The sequence below is a fragment of the Piliocolobus tephrosceles genome, chromosome 3, assembly GCF_002776525.5.
Source record: "Piliocolobus tephrosceles isolate RC106 chromosome 3, ASM277652v3, whole genome shotgun sequence".
NCBI classification, from domain to species: Eukaryota; Metazoa; Chordata; class Mammalia; order Primates; family Cercopithecidae; genus Piliocolobus; species Piliocolobus tephrosceles.
The window spans coordinates 61,627,059-61,654,001 of NC_045436.1; the positions used below are offsets into that span (position 1 = coordinate 61,627,059).

The following is a 26,943-nucleotide window of genomic DNA, read 5'->3' on the forward strand; positions in this document are numbered from 1 at the left end:
TCAACTGAAAAATATAAAATAATTACCCTAAAACTTATGTACAGTTTAAAGCAAATAATGATGTTCTAATTAAAGAGGAAAAATACTAGTGTTTTATTTTTTAAGTTTGACAATTTCTATGCTGTAAAGATCTGACCTAAAGTATGAATACTAATTTAAAGTAAAGTAATATGGCAGGGTTGCCTAAGTTTTGTTAATCTAAATACTTCCTGTGTTAGTCTGATCTATTAAAAATATATTTGCTCATCTTTCATAATAAAAAAATGAAAATTCAAGAGTCTGAAAATGAGATTATAGAAATATATGATGGTATATCCATATAATGGAATCCTATGTAGCTGTTACAAAGAATCAGGTAGATCTGAATTGTTAAGGAATTCTATCTTTATTGTGTTAAAAAGGGCACGTATAACATTACTTCATTATTGTGTGTATATACACCCAACCAGAAGAATATAGTTCCAACTGTTTAAAACAATTATATATCAAAGGAGGGGAACTATATTGTAGGGAACTTGTGATAAATACGAATTTCCTTTAAAAATCACCAAATAACATTAAAAAATATACATACATACACACACACACATATATATGTATATATATATATATATATTTTTTGAAAGAGACTGTGTCTAGCTCTGCCTCACAGGCTGAAGTGCAGTGGTACAATCATAGTTCACTGCAGCTTTAAACTCCTGGGCTCAAGCAATCCTTTCACTTCAGCCTCCTGAGTAGCTGGGACTACAGGTGTGTGCCACCATGCCTGGCTAATTAAAAAAAAAAACTGTACAGACGGGTCTCACTATGGTTGCCCAGGCTGTTCTCCAACTCCTGGCCTCAAGCAATCCTCCTGCTTTGGTCTCCCAAAGTACTGGGGTTATAGACATAAGCCGCTATGCCCAGCCCATTAAATACATCTCCATTTAAAAATTAAACTCAGTCTTAAAATGTATAAAGATGTATATATGTATAAACCCTAGTTTTATCAAACTAAGAAGTATTTTAATTTGGCATATAGACCAATTTCTAAAAAGCTATTAAGTGTATTTACATGTAAAATAACTTGGGCTCTTCCAGTTTTAAGTTTCAAATAAGTAGCTTCCTTTAATTTTATTGTTTTATGAATTTGGAAATTTCATTGAACAGATTAACAACAGGAAAATAATTTAAATTTTGCTCAATAAACTTGCTTATCTGATTTGGTATTATCCTCCTGACAAAAATCTAAGTTATAATGCATGGTTCATTTAATATTCATTGAGCACTTACAAACCAGGTACTTTCTAGTTACCAGGAAAATAGTGCACAAACCAGAAAAAATACTTATCCCTGTAGAGCTTACAATGGATCTACTGCACCAACCACAAAGTTAATAATGGTCAAAAGTTTTATTACTCTGTTCTGACATGAATTTCTGACACAGAAGTAAAAGCAAGTATAATTAAATAGAAATGGATGTGAATTTAAGATGAATCTTTAAAATTTGTATGATTCTAATATATCCTTTCAAGTGGCAGTAAAACAATTATGAGCATGGGCTTGGGAATTAACTATCCGGCTCTAACACTGTATTAGTTAGCTGTGTCGATTTTGGGCAAGTTATTTGACATCTCAGTATCCCACTTTTTGAATCTGTAAAAGTAGGGTTAATAATATCCCTACCTCATAGATTGCTTCTGAGATTAAATGGGTTAAAATGCCAATAAATAGTGCCTGGTCAATGGTAAACTCTATTATTTGCTATTACTAAATGGCTAGAAAATAAAATATTAAGCTCTAATATTCTCCCATTAAAAAATTCCAAATGCCTATGAAAAAAAATTGATTACTAAACTCACTGAAAAGTTCATAATCCAATTCTGTTTTTCTGATGACATGAGACTCCTGAACTTTTGTAGGCAAGTTTAATAGAAGAAATTTATCAATTTAGTTAACGTGTAGGTAAAGAACCAGTTGAGGATGTTTAATGGGACCTCAAGAGATAAGACAGGGTAAATAATTTAAATGTTTTGTTAAGAATCCTTAAAGAATTTTTTTTCCCCTGATACACAACCTCAAATTCCCAACTAGAAATTTTCAACTTTTGCTATAAAATGTTAAGGTCCTTACAGGTGGGCAGTTAATTGCTATCTGAGAAGATTCTTAGGGATAAATCCCAGATAGCAGCAGTCACTAGTTACATAACAGTTTTTCAAGAGTCGCTGCTCATCATAACTGATTTTATGGGAAATTCAATCCTAAACTTTAGCAAGTAAGGCAATTTTTTTAAAAAAGAAAGTCAAATGGATTTAGGTTATTTACTGGATAAGGGCAGAAAGTGTAAGGGAAGAAAAATCTTTCAATATTACATTAATACACTGAAAAATATAATTCAAGGGTATTCATTACTGAAATAAAACTTACTGAAATCACACAGTCAGCCACTGGTTTCTTCAGAGCATTTTCTGAAGTCTCTTTAAGCTTGGCTAACAGCATTCCAGTAACCTGCTCAATTGCAAAAGGTCTTTCTTCTTCTAAGTACCGCACCTAACACCAAAAGTTGGGATATTTATTAAGAATGATTTGCTTATCCAACAAATATTTAGTGAGTATCTAACTCTATATGTGATACATACAACATGAAAAAGACACCCTTGCTCAAGGAAGTTTTATTCCAGAAAGATTGCCATTTTAGAATCATGATCCCATGAAAACCAGTGACTATGTCATTTTGGAGGTTGTAGTACCTTACAGACAGTATTATAACCAAAGTATTTTCAAAAGTATAGTCTCTACCCTCTCAGATCCCGACTTCCCACAAAAACAATTTTTATCATTCATTTTCCAAGTGTGACACAGCAAACAATGAAAAGGAAAAGATCAAATAATCTTTCTTTTGAAACTCAGAACTCTCCTTGGGTTTAAAATAAAAGCTTCAGTCATACAGTTTTGGGAAAAGGAAATGAGAACATCATTCTTTCAAGCAGCATAATGTGTTTATGTATATGATTATATGTATAAATATGTATATCGAATGACATAAGATTTACTTTGAATCAGACCTAAAACTGATAAGCATTTGTTTCCAAACCTATTTACAAGTTAAGTTCAAAAACAAGTATTATGCCAAATTACTGCCTTTAAACCAGGTGTGCAGAAAGAAATCAAGCACACAGAAATAAAGGAAAATGAACCACAGTCTTAGTCTTGACTATTGGAGGCATGATCATAGAGTATTCTTTTGTATAAGAACATTCTATGTAATCCCAGCACTTTGGGAGGCCGAGACAGGCGGATCATGAAGTCAGGAGATCGAGACCATCCTGGCTAACACGGTGAAATCCTGTCTGTACTAAAAATACAAAAACTTAGCTGGGCGTGGTGGCGGGTGCCTGTAATCCCAGCTACTTGGGAGGTTGAGGCAGGAGAATGGTGTGAACCTAGGAGGCAGAGCTTGCAGTGAGTCGAGATTGCACCACTGCACTCCAGCCTGGGCGACATAGCAAGACTCCCGTCTCAAAAAAAAAAAAAAAATTTAAAAGTTAGATGAAATCAATTTAAATAAATGTATAAAAAACAAATGTATAACATGCTTGAGGAGTTGAACATTGATTTTCTTAAGTCTTCAAAAGGTGACATTTCAAAACTTTTTCTACTACCTTATAGGCACTTACTGTGAATGTATAAAATAATATCACTCAAAACTTTGGTTCTGCCTTTCTTTAAAAACATTATTGTGTTTTTCTCAGCCTATTCTCAAAGCCTGATCATTAATTTTCACTTTTAGAAGTTAAACTACTTATAAAATTAAGTAGTTCAAATTTTAAACTGGAGTAGAATAAAACTGCTCTAGGTAACTATTAACCAGAGCTTACCATATATAAAAGATACTTGAATATTATTTTATCTCAGTTGTTACTATCATAACCCATCCAGCTTCTCAGTTTAGTAACCTGAAAATTTCACCTAAACTATGGCTTCACAATTTGTTCCGTCTTCAACTTCTCATGGTGTCTTCCTCAACTATTTTAACAGCCTCCTGTCTCCTTACTAAGATTCATCATCCACCTTTTAGTCAGAATGCTCTTCTAAAAATGGAACTGTGTACATATCCGTAACACATACATCAAGTCTAAAATTACTTACTAAAAATAACTTTCTTAACAGATAATTTGCACAGCAATAAGTTTATCCTTCTGAAGTGTACAATTCAGTATCTTCACAAAGCTGTGCGCTGATCACCATTATCTAATTGCAGAACATTTTCATCACCCAAAAAGAAACCCATTAGCAGTCATTCTCTATTTTTCCTTCCCCTTAACCCTTAGCAACCACTAATCTGACTTTGTTTCTATGAATTTGTCCTACTCTGAACATTCTATATAAAAGGAATCATATAGTATGTGGCCTTTTGTATCTGCCTTCTTTCATCACTTGGCATGTTTTCAAAGTTCATACATGTTGTAGCACATATCAGTACTCCATTCCTTTTTATGGGTGAATAATATTCCATGTGTTAAGATATACCACATTTTGTATATCTACTCATCAGTTGATAGAAACTTGTATCGTTTCCACTTTTTGGCTATTATGAACAAAGCTTTTATGAACATTCATGTACAAGTTTTTGTGTGCACATATGTTTCAATTCCCTTGGGTATAAGCCCAGGAGTGGAATTTTTGGGCCATATAGTAGTTCCATGTGTCATGAGGCTAGTTTTTGAAAAAAATCAGCACAAACATATTTTGGTTAACTAATGTACAACTATCTCAGAATATAAAATTAAAAATTCAGAATCCAAGTCTTACTTGGAAGACAAATATGCTTTAACATTTATAGTATGTTATAAGATTCTTCTAAATTAGAACTCACTAAACTCATTATAGCAATTAACATAACTTTTGAGTCCATTCTTCTGAATTAACATACTTTTTGGGTCTATTCTTTTGAATCCTATATACCTTTATTTTTATCCCCTAAAAACTATTCTCTTGAGTCTCAATAACCATTTTTTTCCTTGACAATAACAGTGTGATTTGAATGAAAAAATTATCTAAATTAGATCTCCTGGCATTCACTAAAATTATTACAAAAACTATTATCTCTTGGGTGTGTATGTACTGTATCTAGAGGAAAAAGGTCAAACTACAAATAGCAATATTATCATATTGGGTTTCCTTAATTTGAAGATATGCTTGTAACCCTGGGAATATAAAGCTCACCTTAACTCCTGCACTTCCATTAGGCATCTTCTGCAGTTCATAGGGAAGCCTGATCCTTTCAGTCTGCACAATGGGATCATCAAATGATCGCCCGTGAAGCTTTTTGAAGCCATGAATCGTATTTCTTACGTTTGTGACTATCTGTTGGCAGTAAACATTTGTATTTATCAGTTACTTAATAAATGCAAAATAAAATTCTATCCTAATACTTGACAACCACCAAGTTCCTTTATCCTACACATCTAAGTTTAGGATTACACATAATTATTCATTTTTCTGGTTTCCAACTGATGGTAAAGTCATACAATGAGAATGTACACATTTTAACACTTGCCTCCCAAATTCTCCACCTATCCAGGGAATGTTAGATTCAAAATTAATGTCTTCAGAAGAGAAAGAACAAACCTTTAAAACATTTCAAATAACAAATATCTACAACTCATTTTTTGGTGTTCCTCAACGCTTTTGCTCTAGTGAATCAGTATGGGCTGAGCATCCCAAATCCAAAAATCTGAAATATACTACTTCACTGAGCATTTCCATTGCACATCATGTTGTCACTTAGAAAGTTTCAGATTTTGGAGCATTTTGGATTTCAGGATTTGGGATGGTCAACCTGTATCATGCAAACATTCCAAAATCTGAATACTTCTGGTCCCAAGCATTTCTTATAAGGGATATGCACCCTGTATCTTTGATTATTTCTTTCCACTTCCATTTCTGTGTTTTAATTTAAACTGGTTTATTATTGTCTAGTTTTTCTTTTTCTCTCCATATCTAATTCTTTGTGAAAATCTTCATGTGCTAGTATGTTGCTTCCATTGCTGTGGATTGCTCCTAGGCTAGTAAATTAAAATCCCTTCCATGTAGCATAGTGCTAAGTGAAAGTGTCTTAAATTGTAAATGGCTTGCATTTTTGCAAAGCAATTTTTTCTTTAATGAGAATATGCAGTTCAAATTATAGAATATTACTGAGATCCAGTTGCTATAATCCTAGTGACCTTTAAAGCCAAATAGACCTTGATCTTCAATTATGAGATGAAAACTATAGGGATGCTGAATTACTATGTTGTTCTCTTTAGCTCCTTAGGAGAAATGACTTTAAAGGTTGCTTTTAGAGACTCTGATTATCTGTGACACACTTAGAAGGTCAGCCAGAATGTGAGATATAAGACCCAGATATATATAAAATGCAAGAAGTAATTGTTAAGGGCTTTTGGTTCAGGGAAGTAATGAAAGTCAAAGGAAAATCGATTTATAACATGGAATGTTAAAAGTCAACGTTCTAATCATAAGGATTACAAAAGCCTAAAAATATAAATACTTCAACGAATTCTATGTAAATTAGTGGTACCACATTGAGTTACTCTGGAAATTAGTTCTTTCATTTTTCCCACCTTATTTTACAAAGATGTTACTTACCTGTCATTCAAATGTATGTTCTAGACAGAATATCCCCCATTATTCCCTGGATGGTCACCTGAGACACCATTCAGGGAAAAACTGATGTCACACAGTAGCACACCCTAACTTCACAACTAAAAAATATTTTAAAAAAATAAAATTCAAGAAATATTTTACAACCCAAAGCAAATTATATCTAAAAACAAAGTACCTGTCCTATTTTCCTCACTGTCTTATTCACTCTTAACAACATAACTTACGGAACTTAGTTACCAATATTCAGTTAATTCTTCCTGTAAGTCAAAACATCCATATTAACAATTTACCTGGCTCTTTGCTGCATTTCCAATGGCTCGAGTTCTTGATCCCAGTGATATACAGGCCCTAAACCAGAAAAACAAAGTTTGTTCCATGGTACTTTTCTATTATTGTGCTATTATTTTGCTTCTCCTTACACAAAAGTAAATTTAAAAGGAGAAATATAACGATATATTATTTTTAAAATAGGTTATGCAAATCAAAAATTTATTTTAAAGCTTCCCTATATAATAAAATGGTGGTCAGAATAAATGTTACAATAAAAAAAAAAAATGTCCTAATAGCTGGCAATACAATGTTGATCTCCAAAACTGTTTTTCAAATTATATTGATCTATGACCCCTTAGAAGAAAACTCAACCATGTTGACCAATGGATTTTCAGGGAAGGTAAACAGTTAAAAAGGCCAAATCCTGGCTTTGCCACTTAACCTTGTGGAAATTACATAACCACTGGGTGCTTCGGCTTCTCGTCTAGAAGATAGTGATAATAGCTGCTCATATGATTATATGAGAATTAAGAGAATGGAAATAGGTAAATTCTTTGAACAATAATTGGCACATAGTAAACATTATGTAAAGTATTGTATTTTAACAACCACATTTAAATGTAATAGCACAGAATAATAACAGAGCAAGCACAGAATAACATCTTCATCAAAATACCATTTCATGTTATGATTCAAGAAAATGTTTCCATGATTTCAGTTATAACTACAAGAAACTACATTCAATCAACAAACATTTATAGGCACTCCGTGTATACAAGTCACAATACCTGTCTTGAGGAATGCATAGTCTATTGAAAAAAAATCAATAGAATATATAGAATTAAGAATAATACTAGCAAAGAAGAGAATAATCACTTCTAGACAACAGAGGTGACTTCTTGAATTAAGACTTGAAAGGAGAGAAAAATTTAATACCTATTTGTCTTGCAGAAAAAGACAATCCTGATATATAGGTATGTAACTCTGTTCTCCATGTAGTAGTCAAAGTGATCCACTTAAAAACTAAGATCACGAAACGCTGCTGTTCTCTGATCGTGAAATAATCCTCCAGTGGTGTCCTATCTCATAAAGTAAAAGCTTGGGTCCCCGTAACAGCCAATAAAGCCTTTCATGGTCTGGTCCTTGGCTGCTCTACCCTGCAAATTCAATCTAGGAGGCATACTGATCTCCTTGCTATTTCTAGAATACGCCAAGCACCCTTTTGCCTCAGGGCCTTTGTAAATGCTGTTCTCTCTTTCTAAAGTGTTCAGAAAATACATCCATAAGGCCTGTGCTTTCACTCCTTTCAGGTCTCTGCTCAAATGTCAGCTTATCGGAAACACCTATCCTCACCATCCTATATAAACAACATTCCTGCTCCTCCCCAACACATACCTCACACTGTTTACCCAATTTTATTTTTCTCCATAGTATGTATTACCATCTCATACAATTCATTTAGTGACTGTATCTCAGTACCAGAAGCCAGAATGTGAACTCCATGAAGGCGAAGTAACAGGTATCCACTGCCTTGATCTGCACTATCTAATATGGTAGCCACAAGTCATGTGGTGCTAGTACAATTTAAATTAACTAGAATATTCAGTTTCTCAGGACTAGTCACATTTCAGGTGCTCAATGTAGGTAGCAGATATACAGAGAACTGAATATACGCAGAACAAATATACAACAGAAAGTTCTACTGGATAGCACTAGCCTAGATCTTCTAGCCTAGATCTTTTTCTAGGACATAATAAAACTACTTAATGAATGGAATAATGGTTCCTAAGGTAATGCTTATTTGAGGACTAGAAGAATATAATTTGGACTCGGCCAGGGAGAAAACAAAAAGAATACAACTTGGCTAGTTTCATAGGACAATTTGATAAGATAGTATCAAGGTCAGATTATATAGGGTCTCAGGTGCCAGATCATAATCTTAAAATTTATTCAGTTAATGAAGATTAAATTTCAATGAGGATTCATTAAACATTTCTGAATAATGGAGAGGACCCTACCTACTGATATATAATACAAACTGGAGAGGCAATATTCCAGAGCAGTACTTTCCAAGGGCTGAACAACATACTGTTCTGCTGGGGACTACTGGATTTTCAGGGAAAGCAAACAGTTAAAAAGTTAATTTAGTCAATTTAACACATTTGTTAATAGTTACTATATGCCTGGCACACTGTTAGTTGCTAGGGATATAATAATGAAAGAAGATATGGTTTTGGCTCTCTTGGATCTCACAACGCTATAGACTCATACAAAAGAAAGTAAACCAGGTGCTATAACAGAAGGTGACCATGGTGCTATGAAAGTTTGTAACAGCAAGAATTAACCTAGAGGAGGAGAGTCAGGAAAGGCTTACTCAAGGAAATAAGATTTTAAGGAAGAGTAAATGATGTGGGATAAAAGTGGTAGAGAGTTTGTTGGAGATCATATTGACCATAGTGTTAACTGATGAGAGGAGAGTAAAAAGTTACCAGTAATCTATATCAGGATGGTGACAGCTGGGACACAAGAAGAAAAAAGAGATATTTAGGAGGAAACTTAAAGGACTTGGTGACAGACTAGATCTTCACCATCCCATATGGTAGCCACTAGCCACCAGCCATATGTGGTTATTATGCACATGAAATGTGGCTAGTCTGAATTGAGATGTGCTTATACAAAGTGTAAAATAAACTCTAGACCATGGGTGTCCAACCGTTTGAATGCAGGGACTTTTTTGTCTGTGGTGGCAGATATCACAAAAATGATGCATGGACCTTTTTTCTAGCTCATCAGCTATCTTCAGTGTTAGTGTACTTTATATGTGGCCCAAGACAATTCTTCTTCTTCCAGTGGGGCTCAGGGAAGCCAAATGGTTGGACATCTGTGCTCTAGATTCTAAAAATTTAATACTAAAAAAGTAAAATATCTCAATTTAAAAATATTGATTATATATTGAGATAAAATTTTGGATATACTGAATTTAAAAAATATACTAAAATTAATCTCACTTGCTTCATTTTGCCTTTTTAATGTAACTATTGGAATTTTTTTTTTTTGGAGACAGGGTCTTGTTCTGTCACTCAGGGTGGAGTGCAGTGGCACAATCTTGGCTCACTGCGGCCTTGACCTGCAGGGCTCAAGTGATCCTCCTATCTTAGCCTCCTGAGCAGCTGGGACTACTCAGCTATTTTTAAAAATTTTTTTAAAAATTTTTTGTAGAGATAGGGTTTCACCATGTTGCCCAGGCTAGTCTCCTAGGCTCAAGTGATCCACCTGCCTTGGCCTCCCAAAAGTGCTGGGATTACAGGTGTGAGCTACTGTACCTGGCTCCATTAAAACATTTAAAATTACCTGTGTAGCTCATATGCTTTTAATGGGCAGTGTTGGACTAGAGAGTAGGAAAAGGCAAGTGACAAGAATAATATCTAGGTTTCTAGTTGCACTCAATGAGACAGAAAATTTTCTAAGAAAGATAGGTTTGGGGACAGGACAGTCACAAACTCTATTTTGAACACGGTAGGCTTCAGGTAGCTTTGAGGCATCCAAGCAAATACATACTTAGAACTGAAATGTTAAAAGTGATGATCAGATTAAATAGGAAATGGAAGTTACTGGTCTTTAGTTGTGATTTGGTGAAAAACAGGAAAATAAGGGAACAGCAGGAATCAGTGGCTTAGATGACATCTTCACATATCTTATAAATAACTCCTTGATTCAACATATTCTCTGCCAGAGTAAAAACTTACATATCCAATATGGTAATGTGTAGATGTTGGCATTCCATCCTAAAACTCATCTATTAGAGAAAATATAGGTTTGCCATTTCTCAGTCTACCTTATAGCCCATCTTGCTCCCAACTCCATTATTTGGACATACTTCCAAATACTTCTAATTTTTCAATAGTAGGCTACTATCACTTGACTACACTGAACATTTTATTTGTAGGTTGATTCTCAAGAGTTTAATTTTTGTTAGAACAGTAGAGCTAAATAAGATTCAGATTCAACTACCACTAAGCGCTGGTTCCTTGAAATATGTTTCATACATGTATTACTTCACAAAGAAAGCTGAACAATTACCAGTATCAGATATTCTCTGAAGTTAAAAGCAGACAATTTTTAAAGTTAAAAAATCTGCCATTTAACCATGTTTGGAAATGCCCAGTTTCAAATACATAGAAAACCCATTTCATAAAGGCACCCTTCAAACTCCTTCGATTTTCTTTCAAATACATTCCAGGATGTTACAATCATTAAATAAAAAATATCTGCCAAGTACTTTCAGAAAAACCCAAATAAATTAAACACCTATTTGCTCTCAGAACTTTTACATTAGTAATAGCAAGGGAAATAGACACATTATAACACATATTAGGCTGATGTAAGAGTTTTCACAGAAAAAGATACAGTTTATCCAAGTGTATACAGCATAATCTATATTTACTTTGTATTGATTATTTCAACTACTATTTAGAAATGTCATTTTATGGCTAAAATAAAGGGAGGGTTTTCAATGCAGTTCAAATCTATAATATCCAATCTGCTTTTGCTAGTGTGTGGTAATTTCAGATTATCAGAAAATACCACAAAATTCTAAACAATGAAGATTTCTAAATATCCTATGTTCCTTTTAGTAAGAGAGGGGCATAAAAATCAGAGGACAAGATGTTACTTTAAGAAAGCTGTATCTGTATTTTCTCCTTAAAATTTAGGATTTTCTTCCTCTCTCAAAAAGTTTATTTTTATAAGACCAAGCATGATTAGGTTGGAGAAAATACATGCTACCAGAAGAGATTTATTGCCTAAGAGCTCAGCGCTAAGTTTGTTTGCTCCTTATTATTCTCCATTAAGATTCAGTCCTCACTCTCTAAGCTTTAAAAACAGCCCTTTTCTTTTCCTTGCCAGTTCCATAAAATCACAATTACTCTTCACCCTCTGCTATTAGTGTAATCCATAGGTTTAAATCACGGGCTGAACAAATCATTTCAACTATGCTTGCCAAGATGTCTACAGAGCAGAATTTCTCTACCTTGGCACTACTGACATCTTGGCCCAGGTAATTCTTTGTTGGGTCACTGGGGCTGTACTGTGTGCACTGTAGGATATTAGGAGTATTCCTTGCCTCCAACCACTAGATGCCAGCAGTACCTCCTCTTTCGACCTCAGTTGTGACATACCCCAAAATATCTCATTCTGTCAGATCCCTTCAGAGGCAAAATCACCTCCAGTTGAGAACCTCTGCCCTAGAACAACATTTCCAAAATGGTGCTCCATGAAACATAGTTCCTCAGACGTTCAAATAAGCTTGGGAAAAACATCCTTTTCTTGGAGAATTTCAATGCTTATGCACAAATTAAGGGAACTACAAAATTCTACAACAAAGAAAACATCTGGATATTGTTTCTCAAATTATTTGGAAAAAATGTTGCCCTAGAAGAGGGAGGGGGAAGAATGCTCTCAAAAAAGCTCACTGTTGCAATTTGCTTTCTAGCTTGCTATTTAAAAATAAGACCCCTAGGCACATATGATTTAGTAATAACAAAGCTTTCAGCTTTTCATTATGGACAAAGAATTAAACATTTAACAATATATAAACAATAATAATTTAAGAGTTTTCAAATGCTTAGTAAATGTAATGATAAATAAATCAGCTTGAAGCCATTAGGAGAAACCACACAAATATTTACATAGGTAGACAATATTTTAAAAGCTGATTAGGTATACTAGCTACATTAAATTTGATACATTATTTAACTATTATTATATTAGATACATTATTTGAAAAACTCATATTACCTATAATTCACTTGGTTCAAACACAAATATCAATGCATAACAATGTTAAAATTCTTTTGGTTATAATTGCTTAGACCAGGAGTTTGAAAACTACCACAACCTGAAACCTATTTTTGTAAATAAAGTTTTATCACAACTATACTCATTAATTTATAATGACCACATAACAAAAGACTGTCAGTGCTATGTTAAACCTTTTTTTTTTTTCAGTGCTTAAGGAAGTCAGTTCAATGTTAAACATTTAGAAATCACCTGGCTTTTCACTCTTCTCAGCAAATTTGATTTAAAAAAAGCAAAGGTATTAACTGAATTTTTGTATGTCACTAGCAAAATATTAACTTGAAACGTCCATAACAGTCAATATATCAATGGGATATTATACAGCTAGCAAAAAGAATGAGGTAAATTAAAGCCGTAAGTTTGAGAAGATATCCACAATATTTTGAGGTGAAAAATTTACAAAATATTTAAAAAATATTTTTTAATGAAAGCAGAATGTAATGTAATTCTGCTTTTGTTAAAAAAAATCCCAGTTACACACATATAATCACATACTCGTATAGCTAGAAACAAATCAAACTTTAGGAGGTGGCTGGGAAGGGATAAAGGGGGAGACTTACTTTGTGTAATTCTTCAGCATTTAAAATATTTTAAATAAAATATAAGCTCAAATAGTAAAACATATAAAACCAACTCATGTAGTAAAAAGAATATTTAACAAAAAAAGGTAAAAGCCTCTTCTTCATCCCAAACTGCCAGCACCAGAAAATGCCCATCTATTATAGTTACAGTTAACCCCTGGAGTTTAACATTTTCTATGTGCTGTTGTTTTTAATGTAACAAAGTGATTTCTATTTTCATGCATTTAAGAGGGGTCTCATTCATCTGAAACACAGCATTTAAACAGCATTTTCCCATATTTCCAGATTATTCATACACTAGTAAAGAAATAGGAAAAAATAAGACAGAAAACCAGAGAACTGAATGTTGAAGAATCATACAGAATTTTGATGATAAAATATACCTAACAAAAATCTTCAGTTTCACTTAAAGAAAATCCATATTCCCTACTACAAAGTGTTCATTATAGACCATAAATTAAAAGCACCTCCTTCATAATTCTATCTCTGAGAAGTATATATCCATTATTAATAGTAGTTTATTGTCTTCCACACTACTTTTTCTCCAAATGTTTACACTAACATTTGTTTTGTATGTATTTTTTATGAATTTTAAAAACAAAGTAAGAATTTTACATGTCCTTAACATGACTTAAAGAATTATTGGCTGGGCATGTTGGTTTACACCTATAATCCCAGCACTTTGGGAGGCCAAGATGGGAGGATGGCTTGAGGCCAGGAGTTCGCGACTAGCCTAGGAAATATGGCAAGACCTTATTTCTGTTGGAAAAAAAATAAAATTAGTGGGGCATGGTGGCATGCACCTGTACTCCCAGCTACTCAGGAAGCTGAGGTGGGAGGATCCTTTGAGCCCAGGATCTCAAGGCTGCAGTGAGCTATGATTGCACCACTGTACTCCAGCCTGGGCAACAGACCAAGACCCTGTGTCAAAAAAAATTTTAAGAATTATTAAAATAATGTTTTTTAAAAAGATAGTATTTCTTAGAAACTAGATAAAATTAGACTTTTACTGATAGTAGATCAAAGATGCCTTCCTGTACAATAACTGCTCAACCAGGTATTTTGTTCCTTTCATCATTAACCTAGTTACACACATGCCACACTTACAACAACAGATACTGGAAAGACATTTGGGTTCTAGGGTCAGAGAGGCCTGAAACAGAGTCCAATTCACTGTTTTACTAATTCTTGGCCAAGTTATTTAACTTTGCTTTAGGCTTCTTATGGGAAAAAAGATAGCTAGTGTGATCAAACTCATAGAATTGTGATACATATGACAATGCTTGCTTAGCACATAGCAATCTCTATTTCAATTTACCACATGCTTTAATTTGACACTTAATGACGATTCTTGGCTATTGCTTTTTTCCCCATGTGTGAAACTAATCACCTTGCTATATTTAAGCCTGGGATGGAAATTCTAATCCCCACATCCATACTTAAGTGAACAAAACAGATATGTGCCAGACCTTTAAAAACGTGGACACTCAGGAATTCTACTTCTAGGAATTTACTTGAAGGATCAAAAATTTAGTTACAAAGATAGTTATTGCAACACTGCTTACAAAGTATTATAAATAACCTGAATGTCTAACAGGGTATGAATTAAATTACTATGATTATACAGACACTACAACTGATAGTATAGAAATACGTATGTTTTACATAGAAAAAGGTTACTAAACATAGGCTGGGTGCAGTGGTTCACACCTGTAATCCCAGCACTTTGGGAGGCCGAGGCGGATGGATCACCTGAAGTCAGGAGTTTGACACCAGCCTGGACAACATGGTGAAACCCCGTCTCTACTAAAAATACAAAAATTAGCTGGGTGTGGTGTTGGGTGCCTGTAATTCCAGCTACTTGGGAGGCTGAGGCAGGAGAATCGCTTGAACCCAGGAGGCGGAAGTTGCAGTGAGCTGAAAACACGCCACTGCACTCTAGCCTGGGCAACAAGAGCAAGACTACGTCTTACAAAAAAAAAAAAAAAAAGAAAGAAAAAAAGAAAAAGGTTACTAAACATAAAGTATATACTTCCCCTTCCCTTTGAAAACACACAGAAAACCATCTGGAGGAATTACAATTTTTAATTTCATCTTTTAATGTGCCAGTATTTTTTATAATGAGCATATGAACATTTTCAATAAGAAAATGTTCAGAAAAAGTATTTTGTCTCTTCAGTTTATGCATAATTTCTCTCTCCCTCTTCAACTTATGCACGAGATGAGAGGCTAGTATAACCACTCCAACTTTACAGAAGGTGAATCTGAATAAATAGGTTAAATTAACTTGTCTTTTGTCCCTTAATTACAGGCCAAAACTTGGTTCTTTTTCATTAAACTATCCTTCTTGGTTTATACAGGATCCTCTCAACTATAAGCAATCAAGTATGCTAATGAAAGAAATGTAAAAAAGTATGAATGCTGAAAACAACTAAATTGAACATTTCTTTCCTCTTCTCACAGGATCATTTTATAATGTATTCGCATCTTAGAAATATGTCACATTACCTTGATGTAAGCAATTGGAATATGAAAAACATTTTATTTGCAAAGGTAACATTTTATTTATGTGTGTTATTAAACACTGTGGTGTATTAGAAAAGTTAAAGGTTATCTAATAGTTACAATGCTTTTTGCATGATCGGTGTTGAATTGATGGATAAACGTCCTGAGGTCTGGAAGGGCTATGTTTTTCCTCAACAACTGGACCCACAAAGTAATACATAGTGTAAGAGCACTAGACTACCATGAAGGACTTTTGTTCAGAAACAATAACAAAAAAATACACTTTTGAAGTAAATGACAGTGCCCAGCCATGGAGAGAAGACTTGCTGATGCAAGTTAAGTGAGAAATATCCTTTCACTTTAAGAACTTTCTAGTGTAGATTAGGCTCATTAAATCTAGATATTACTATTGGCTTTCTAGCTCACAAATCGGAAATATCACATTACTTCTCAGCCACACAGAACCAGCCAATATGCCTAAGTACAGTAACAAAGAGACTTTTAGAAGACTCTAGAAGCCCACTTTTTAAAGAACTCTCAAAGTCTGGCCGGCCAGGCTCTTTAAAGAATCACAGGTTCACTCACTACTAAAGAGATTTCTCAGCCCGGAAATGTAGATCGATCTTTCTTATTGTTATGGTTTCTGATCTTTTGGGATATGGCTTTAAGGACTAAAAGAATGTCCACACTACCTCTCAGTTTTTTCTCTATAGACTGAGTCACTGAAGCCAAAGATTGCTCCCATTTTTAACCCCTACTCTGCTGAAGGTGGAGAGTGAAATTTCCGGTCCTTTTCTGGCGAAAGCCAGTATTTGTTGTGGCTTAATACAAAACCTTGCAAAGACGAATTCATCGACTTCACAGTTACTGTTTTGGTCTCCCATTGTGCATAAAAGCCAGAAAAAGATGTAAAAAGTAGAAGAGTTCAAACAGTATTGAGGATTACCTTATCTATGCCCATATATTGAAAATATAAACGTCCAAAACGTTTAAAATTTCAATAGAAGAAATGTGTACATCTAAGACAAAAGGTATAAAACCTTCCAAAATCTTCTTTGAAAGAAATCAAAGCACAGACTGCTTCAAGTGAGTTACTCTTCAATATCTCTTTGCCATATTTTAAAGCTGTCACAGAATAGTAAAGGAGGTATTTGAAGACCATTTGGACACTGACCTTGTTTTAGTATAGCTTAGGTATTATATTTTGGACCATTCAGAACGGTCAAATTAAGATGCCACATTACCTTCCCGTAAAAAGTAATACAAGTTTCATACAGTTGATTTCCTCATAAAATTACCAGTAACAGCAGCCTATAAGCAGCAACTAGTTTTTCATATTACAGAATTACTTCATTATATTCCTTGCCAACAAACTTCCCAGGCCAGAGAAACAACGGAACATGTGAAAACATGTTTCCATGACATAACACCGCTCCTAAGCCTTTCATCAAGCGTTCATAATAGAATCACTCCACAGTCATGTTTATACGGGACAGCTGCCCCCGACTCCAACAATTCACTTTGCAGAAACACGCTTTTGGTCCGACCCAACCCCGCCGCATTCCAGCAACTGACGTAGTTACCAATGCATGAGGCCAGTGACTCCCATCCCGAGGCTCTCCCTATCAATGCTCTCCCTATCAATGCACCATTGACCTGGTCCTGGAAACCAGCTCCATTACCTCCAGCTCTCAAGGGCACTGGGTTTTGTAAAACCGCACAAGCTTCACTCCCCGCCCTTAAAAAAAAAAAAAAAAAAAAAAAAAAAAAAAGGCTTTCGGGGCCAGACGAACCTGCAATTCATCTCTGACGTGTGCAGCCGAAGCTGACTTTTTACTTTTCTGAGAAAAAGCTGTCGCCCAGAGGGACGGGGAAAGGAAGGAGGGCAGGATGAAGAACTCTACTGAGCTAGTGCGGGGCTGCTTGCCCGCGGCTGATAAATCCCACGCAAACCTCGTTAGAGGCAACCGGAGACCTTTCTCGATGTTCCGGACGCCAGGGGCTGTCCCACAGCAACCTCTTTCTCTCAAGCAAAGAGGCGTTAGGGGACAGCGGCACGAGGAGGCAGGGGACGTGCGTGCGTGGCTACAGAAAAGAGAGCTGCGCAAACTAGTGCGGTCCCTCGTCCTTGAAGGAAAAGCAGCTTTGCGGGGCAAGGAAGTCCGACCGCCACCCGGCGGTCTCTAGGGACTGCGGATGACGGGCTGCACCTGTCATCTCGGGGTTCCGCACACATTAGGGGAAAATCCGAGGAAGCAGCAAACAGGACAAACGTTAAGGGCGGGAGAGAAAAACGTTTCTTAGGGTCGAGGTGATGCTCAGCAGAGGCACTTACGGGGTACACCTGTCGCTGTACTCATTGGCGATGGTCTCGATGCCGCCACTCCTCGCGACAGCGATGTAGCAGTTGAGAAAGCCGAGGTCAATGCCAACCACAGACATCCCGCCGCGTGATGGTCGGGCTGCTGGTGGTGAAGCCTTCGGTACGGGAACCGCGTCCTCTTCTGGGCTATTGCTGCTGGGATTGTGACTCCTACGAGAAGCAAACGAGAGGGAACCCCAAGTCGCAAAGCAGAAAATCTAGGGCAGGGAGTCGGAAACCCGCGGAAGGAGCAGATGCCGTCCCCGCCGCAGCCTGCGTCGCGTCCCGCCGCCTGGGTCTCTCCCTACTGCGGTTCGGCCACCTCCAACCGGCGGTTACTGGGACCTGCGCCTGCGCGCTCGGCCGCCCGGGAGGCGCGCGAGCCTACGCTCCGCGCCCGAGCCCGCTCCCGGCCCGGACTTCGGCCGCTTCCGTCAGCACTCGGGCAACGGCTGCCCAAGGAGCTGCGGGTTCGAGAAAGATCTGGAAAATGGAGACTGCTGAGCCATCCGGGGGCGGGAGAAGCGGGAAGGCGGGGCGGGGAGGATCAGGGAAAGGCGGAGAGGAAGCAGAGTTGTTTCGCTCGCCCTCGCGCGGCAGCAGGACGTCGGGCGGTCAGGCTAGGTGAGAGGGAGGCGACCGGCCGGCTCCGGGCTTTGCAAACGTGTTTTGAGGCACATTTTTGGGTTGTTTTGGCAACTGGAGGCGTGCTTGTCAGGGCGGCAGGATGCTGCCCTGACTGACGGGCACCGCCCCCTCACCCCCTGCTCTCAGAAGGGCTGGCCCGTAGGCCTCGCCTCCCCGAGGGGCCCGTGTGCCGGCCTGCGCACTCCGCTTGTGGCTCGAGGCCTGCCGCGCCCGGCTCTGTGAGCTGGCGCGCATTGTGCGGTGCCCGCTGCGTCACCCTGCCCAGCCCCGGGGGAGCTGCTGATCTTGTGCGAGAGAGGGATGAGCACGTTTTAGGCTTTTTTTCTTTTTTCCTCCACAGGCTTTGAAATATCAAAAGTCAAACTTCTGTCAAGATATAAGATTACACTGACAACTTGCTCTCCACGTACCTTTCCTCACACCATTCTATTTTTTTTTGAGACGGAGTCTTGCTGTGTCTCCTGGGCTGGAGTGCAGTGGCCGGATCTCAGCTCACTGCAAGCTCCCCCTCCCGGGTTCACGCCATTCTCCTGCCTCAGCCTCCGGAGTAGCTGGGACTACAGGCTCCCGCCACCTCGCCCGGCTAGTTTTTTGTATTTTTAGTAGAGACGGGGTTTCACCATGTTAGCCAGGATGGTCTCGATCTCCTGACCTCATGATCCGCCCGTCTCGGCCTCCCAAAGTGCTGGGATTACAGGCTTGAGCCACCGCGCCCGGCCTCCTCACACCATTCTAAAAGATGCTGGCCCAGCCGCTGACCCTTGTCTCTGGAAACCAGTTTTACAGGAAAGTGACCTTAAGTGTGCCACTTACACCAGCCAAGTCTGCTTTAGCCTCCAGCCACTGCCCTGTGGTCCTCAAAAAAGAGCCCAATGTGGTCCAGCGCCCTCCCTCTTCATTTGATCGGCATGTGTTGCCTGTTTGTAATTAACCAAGATTTATGTTACACCTACGAAATTTGGCTGCCCTGTTGCTTTTCGTTCACTTTTACATGTGTGTCCTGTTCCTTCTCTCCCAGTCCTTGGTCCGTTCCCCGTTCCTCCCCGTCATCTTCATCTGGTCTCTGTTCCTTCTCATCCAATTCCTTGTGTGTTTTCCTGTTCCATTTTGGTTGCCATCTTGAAAATAGGCGTGTTGTTTTTTGTTTGTTTTGTTTACCAGATTCTTTAGTATTCTGATTATCCCTAGCTGTCCACTTCTTTAAAGAACTCAGATATTTTACTGTTAATGTTGCTACAGTAGCAGCAGCAGCAAGGATGGCTATAGTTCCTGCTGCTGTTAGAATGAACGTGAAATCCATTTTCAAGGGCAGTACTGAGGCAACTGGATTGCCTCAGTATTGCTTGGGCTTTGGTCTCTACATTGAAGAAGTCAATCAGGCCTCTCTTCCCTTCATGAGCACTCAGGAGACGTGGAGCGCCTGGGCGAAGCTGTGCTCTGAGACACCGCAGAACACGGCGTCCCAGCGGGCAGCGCGTGAACAGAATAGGGATTGGGCGATGCCCTGTGACTGAACCCTGGCCTCCGGTCCTACTGGGCGCCCGTGGCTTCCACCAGTTTTCACGCACCTCTTCTGACATCGCCGTTTCGGGGCCACCTCTGTCTAGATTTATTCCAGAAATATCCTGAAATGCTCCTAGTACAATTAATTTATCTAATTTCATTAGTTTATTCATGTTGTCTAAACTTGAGGGTGTAAGAATTTTTTTTCTTATTAAAAATACCACTTAAAATATCAAAGTAAAAAGAAAGTTGAGGCCAGGAGCGAAGTGGTGTTATCATCACGTTGCTTACAATTACTGGCAGGATGTGGTTAAAACCATGACGGGCTTTGCGGTCACACAGATTTGGGTTGTAGTACCAGGCTTGCCTAACTTACTATCTGTAGAACCTTTGGCAGGTTACTTAACGCTCCAAGTCACAAGTTCAGTCTGTTAAAATGAAGACAAATATGCCTACTGGGCTGTTTTTATGATTAAATAATGTAAGCACTGCATCAGCCCCTGGCACCAAACGGTCAATAAATGCTAGTTATGCTTAGCTGCTGTTACAATGTAAGAATGATCCTGATTTATGTACATTGGTTATGTATCCAGCAACCTTGCTGTATTCTGTTATACTAGTATTTGCAGAATTTCTTGGATTTTCTGTGTATAGAACAATATGGCCTGGGAAATAATGAATTTCTTCATTTTTATTTCTTCTGTTTCTTATTGTTTTGTCTGGATTATGTTCCTTAAGTGCTCCAGTAAAATTCTGAAAATAAACAGTAGTGGTAAGCATCCTTGTCTTGTCCCTAACATTAAATACCTTTGTGTTTATGATGTAAGAAAGTTAACAAAATTATCTTCTATTCCTATTTTGCTGAGAGATTTTCTCATAAAATCCACTTACACGCCTGTAAGTGGATACTGAAACTTAACAAATGTTAACCATCATCTAATATAACCTGTTTGTTGCTGTTTAACTTGTTAATGCAATGAATAACGTTACTAGAGTTTTCTAACATCCTTGTATCCCTGGGATAAACCAGAAAGGCCATAATGGTTCTGATTGTTTTGGTTTGTGATTATTTTATGTAGGATATTTACATCTATATTCATAAATGAAACTGGCCTTTAATTTTTCTTTCTTTACTGTTTTTATTGGCGTCAAGATTATCGCCTCATAGAAGAAGCTAAAGGGGTTGCCTATTTTTTGTTCCCTTCTGATAGTTTTGGTAAGAAAAGCCTGTAAACCGGCTAGGAGCGGTGGCTCACGCCTATAATCCCAGCATTTTGGGGGCCTAGGCGGGCGGATCACCTGAAGGTCGGGAGTTTGAGACCAGCCTGACCAACATGGCGAAACCCCGTCTCTGCTAAAAATACAAAATTAGCTGGGTGTGGTGGCACATGCCAGTAATTCCAGCTACACAGGAGTCTGAGGCAGGAGAATTGTTTGAACCTCGGAGGTGGAGGTTGCGGTGAGCTGAGATTGTGCCATTGCACTCCAGCCTGGGCTACAAGAGCGAAAAAACGTCTAAAAAAAAAAAAAAAAAAAAAAAAAAAAAGCCTGTAAACCATCTTAGCCTACTGTTAATGAGGTTTATGATAAATGATTAAATTTCTTTAGTGGTTATGGTCTATGTTCTCTATTATTCTTGAATCATTATTGGTTATTTATATTTTTATTATAAATTTACCATTTCGTCTAGGTTATCAAGTTTGTTGGCACAAAGTTGATTATTCACTTAAAAAATTTCTTCAGTAGTTATATGTACATCTTCTTCATTCTTAATATTGTTTATTTTAATCTCTTCCTTTTCTTGGTTCCTGTCAGTATGGTTTGTTAAAAGAACCAGCTTTTGGTTTTCTTGCCCACCTTAAGTCTTTGTTTTCTGTTCCATGTGCTCTGTTTCACTCTCTATTTTTGTTTATTCTTTTTCTAGTTCATTAATTTTCAGTTTCCTGTTTTCTAATACATACACTTGAAGCCGTAAATTTACTTCTACATACCATTTTAGCTATACTCCTACCTGAATTTTCAAAGAATTGAAGTTGGAGAGTAGGCAACGGGGATAAAAATGAAACAGGTCAATGGTCACTGGTCTTGTTGTCTAAGGTGTTATCCCAGTTCGTTGTCTCACGACTGAAGGAGTGTGGATGCAAAGGGTGAGATGGGAGTGAAAGTTTAATGTGCAAAAGAAGAAAGCTCTGCACAGTGGAGAGGGGAGCCCTAGTGGGTTGCTGTTTTTACAGTTGAATTCAAAAGCTTTTGTAAGAAACTCCTCTCATCTCTGTAGCTGTTTGAGTAATTTCTCTTATTAGTAAAGCTGTCTGTGCAACTCCCCTTATCTTACGTAGTTGTGGGTATGTCTCTGGGCAAGCACAAAGTGCCACTTCTCTTGTTTCTATAATTGGGCTTAATTTAGGTAAGCCCTCCTTCTCCCTGTGCAAGTTCCCATGGAGCCCACCGTGTACATGTCTGAAAAGGGGAGGACACTTTTTCCTGGGAGCCTGCCAATGACACAAAGAACAAAAGGCTTCTGTGCTGGACCCTGCCTACTTATCTGTGCAGGTGCAGCCTGAGTTTTCCCTAGGCTGCTCTATTTTTGCCTATAGGTGTGATTTTGTAGGCAGGCTGCTTCTGTGAGGACTAGCCTTAGCTGTGTACCTAACATTAACATTAGAGAAATGTCCTAGGTGCTGATGGTTTTGTTAATTATTGCACCCCAGAATTAAGTAGACTTATATAGTCACAGTAATACTAATGTTTCATTGGGGTCTTCTCCTATAAACTCATATCAAAAGTACAAGAGAAAAGAATATGTGTAGGCTCCCAAGAAAAGTGAGAAAGAGGCTAAATTACTCTGAAATTCATCAAGATAAGTCACTCCTCTCACCAAAAAGTATGTATTTTTCCTTTCACAGGCAGTGTTTATCTAGGTCTACTAACATGTTTACCGATTTCTTTACTTTGTTGCTGCTTGCATTCAACTTGACTTCCTCTTGAGTTTGGTTTCCTTTCAGCAAAGGCAGGGGTCCCCAGTCCCCAAGCAGCCAACTGGTCAGTGACCTGTTATGAACTGGGCATGGGCACATGGCAGGTGAGCAGAGGGCAGGCAAGCATTACCACCTCAGCTCTGCCTCCTGTCAGGTAGCATTAGATTCTCATAGGAAGTGAACCCTATTGTGAACTGCGCATGCAAGGGATCTAAATTTCATGCTCCTTACGAGAATCTAGTGCCTGATGATCTGAGGTGGAACAGTTTCATTCCGAACATCTTCCCCCAATTTGGGGAAAACTGTCTCCCATGAAACTGGTCCCTCATACCAGAAAGGTTGGGGACTGCTAAGCAAAGATCTCTGAATGGTGAACTATTTTGTTTGTTTGAAAATATTATTGTCATGGAACTGTTTAATAACTTAGCTGACTAGAAATTCTGAGTATTTTCCAATCTTTTGTTATCGTTTATTGAGTATAATGTTCCTTTTTAAATAATCAGTTTGTCTTTTCTTTGACATTTTGCAATTTTATTATGTCTTTAATTGTGGATTTTTTATTTATTCACTCAGAGTTTTTTTGTTAACCTGAAGACAAATGGGTTCCTGAGATTCTGGAAAGGTATCAGGCATTATTCTTTTGTTGTCTCTCACACCCTTTTTCAGTTTCTTCTGAATCTCTTATTAGAATATGTAAAATGTATTCAAACCACTATGACCTTTAGACTCTCCTTTGTCATGTTTTTAATTTCAAACACTGTACTTACAATTTCTAGATGATTTTTCAAACTTGCCTGTCCTTTCATACTGTACTATTTTTATTAAAAAATAAAAAATCTAATTATTTAAAAAGTCTGTTAATCATTTTAAACATTCTAATTTTATAGTTTCTTTTAGAGTGTTTCATCACATTTTTAGTTCTTGGGGTGCTAATTCTGTTTGTCATGTCTACCACCTTTGCCACACAGTGCTTTCTCAGATGACTCATCAGTTCATCTTCATTGAAGGCTAGTTTTTCTGTAGGATTTTTCGTGGCCTATGTTGTACAAGTATTTCAGAGAGGTTTTTTATTTGTTTTTGCCAATGCCCCGAAGGCTTCACTGGTCCTATAACAGTTTTAATTGTTTGGCTTGGAGTTCCTGTAGTATATAGATAGTTTAAATATACATATGTGTTCCATACTTTGTTGTGGTACAAGATTGTGGTGTTTTGATTTCTCACAGGTGGCTTTTTAATTTTTAAAATTGTTAACCCCCAAACCAGAGACATCACAGGTGGGTTCTTCTTTCCCTATTCACTGTTGGGGTAGTTGGCAATTCGTTTTCACTATGATTTGTTGCCTATTTTTCTGGCGTCTCTTCTTAAATAAAACACTCTTTTTAAGATTGTAGCTTTTTTTTCTTTAAACAGAAATAGGGTCTTGCTCTGTGGCCAAAGCTGTAGATCAGTGGCATGATCTTGGCTCATCAGCCCCCTGGGCTCAAGTGATCCTCCCACCTCAGTCTCCTGAGTAGCTGGGACTACAGGCATGTGCCAGCATACTTGGCTAATATATATATATACTGTACTATTTTATATATATATATATATATATATATACTATGTGTGTGTGTATGTGTGTGTGTGTGTGTGTGTGTGTGTGTGTGTGTGTATATATATATATATATATATATAATTTTTTTTTTTTTAAGAGACAGGGGTCTTGGTATGTTGCCCAGGCTGGTCTTGAATTCCTGGCCTCAAACCAGCCGCCTGCCTCGCATCCCGTGCCTGGACCCAAGTTTGTAGCTTCACTGGACAGTTTGTGTGGTTGGTAGGCATGGTATGTTTCAGTTTCAACCGCCTACTCTACCAGGTCCCCAATTCCTTAACTCCTATCTACACATGTGGGTGTCAAAATCACCCTTAGTGTCTATTTGTTTTTGAAATCTGTGGGTTGCTACAATGTTAGCTCCCAGTTACCCTCCTGGCCTTCAGTATCTTATTTCTGACATCTCTCGATATGCTATTTCCCTACTTAAAACAATACAAAACAAAACCAAATCTTTTTGGATATATTTTATCCAGCATGTTCTTGGTGGGGGAGGGGCATCTGTGTCAGCACAATCTACCATATATAAAGTGAGAAAAGAGCAAAGGACTGGCCCCTGGAGAATACTAACATTTAAGAAGTGGTGGAAGAAAAGGAGCCCTTCTGAATCTACATTTCGATCTATCAGCTAATGAGGAATTAAGGTATCAATTTCTTACTTTTGTAGCATAATGTTTATATATGAACAAAGGAACTGTCTCAGAAAATTTAATGTGAGGGTACCAAAGTTCTAAATTTTACTAGAAAGCATGAATCTAGAGTAGGAATATAAAATAGCAAAAATCTCTTCAGGGGCTTTTGGCCTTTTACTACTCAGACAATGTGTTATTTTCATTCCCACCTCCACTTTCTCTAGCATAATGAGAAAACAATGTAAAATTCATCAAAATAAATGTAGTTTCAGTAAGTATAAACGACTATCAACTTAAAAGGTCATCTTGTTTTATGGAGGGTGTATTTTAATGAATTAAGAGAATGAAGCTCTGAGTATGGAATTTTAGGTATTATTTGGGGAGATAGTTTTAGGGCAGGAGATTAAAAATCCTATCTAATAAGACACTGTAAAAGATGCAGTACTCCAGCTGTCTTCTACAGAAAAAAAAAAGATGCAGCACTAGTCATTTAAGATAAAAATTGTACATATTTTAAATATATTTTTATTTATTTTCCAATGTTGATTTTAAAAAATAATTTCCTTATATAATCACGTTATGATTTTGCTCACTATAAACTATCTCTCATTAATAACAGTTTAATGTAGTTTATACAGTTTTAGCTCTGTCCAGGCTACTAAGTAATATTTTTACTTTTTGTTTTAACTATACATCTTTTAGGCTTCAAAGAATAGCATTTTATCTAGCAATTTAGCGATTAAATTCCTGTTTGCCCTCTATCCATGCCAATTCAGAGTTTCGAGCCTTTTTTCCTCTATGCATGCCTCTGTACAAATTGAAAACTTTTATATTATCTTACTCTTTATATGGGAAACTATTCCTCATATTTGGTTATTTTAACCATCTTTCTTTGAACCATTTGATAGTGTAGAAGGAAAGGAAAATATTTTCTATTTTGTTCCTATAACTCCGTTATGTTGACCACTGCAAGAAATGATGTTTAGAGTTTGATGTTTTTTTTCCTCTTGAGTGATAACACCAATATATTTAAAAGTGTGGTCTGTATTATTGTCCTTGAAATACACTGTCCCTGTGCATGAGGAAGTTCACCCACCCCAGTTTGCCCATTCACAGCCTCACAAAATCTGTCTATAGTTTATCCCCACTAGCTTAACATCCCTTTACTCATTAGAACGTTAAAAACTTGGGGATTTCAAACATACTGTATTCTACAACAGCTCTGAAAAACAAGACAAACTCCTGTACAAAACCTTGGAATGCTGTTTATATCTATCCATTGAGAAATACCTTTCTCTTTAGTTAAGCCAGTTCTGACAAAAATTTTGCTATACTCTGCTTACTAATAAAGTCAGAGTCAGGGAAGAAAAGA

General features: G+C 37.3%; 1 protein-coding gene across 4 annotated transcripts in view; it reads right to left on the minus strand.

Moving 5' to 3' along the window:
• The window catches only part of HSPA4L (heat shock protein family A (Hsp70) member 4 like), a 56,549-nt gene extending 37,518 nt beyond the window's left edge, over positions 1–19,031 (minus strand). The window contains exons 1-5 of one of the 4 annotated variants that reach the window (XM_023217568.3): positions 18,790–19,031; positions 18,193–18,390; positions 6,936–6,993; positions 5,206–5,346; positions 2,407–2,529 (exon numbers count right to left, since the gene is read on the minus strand). In XM_023217568.3, the coding sequence (XP_023073336.1) occupies positions 2,407–2,529; positions 5,206–5,346; positions 6,936–6,993; positions 18,193–18,299 (429 nt within the window). In that variant the 5' untranslated portion in view covers positions 18,300–18,390; positions 18,790–19,031. Of the gene's footprint in view, positions 1–2,406; positions 2,530–5,205; positions 5,347–6,935; positions 6,994–17,101; positions 17,260–18,192; positions 18,553–18,789 lie in introns of those variants that run through there. The other 3 variants (XM_031935318.1, XM_023217569.1, XM_023217571.2) reach the window with 3 other exon arrangements.
• Between the last annotated feature and the right edge of the window lie 7,912 nt (positions 19,032–26,943).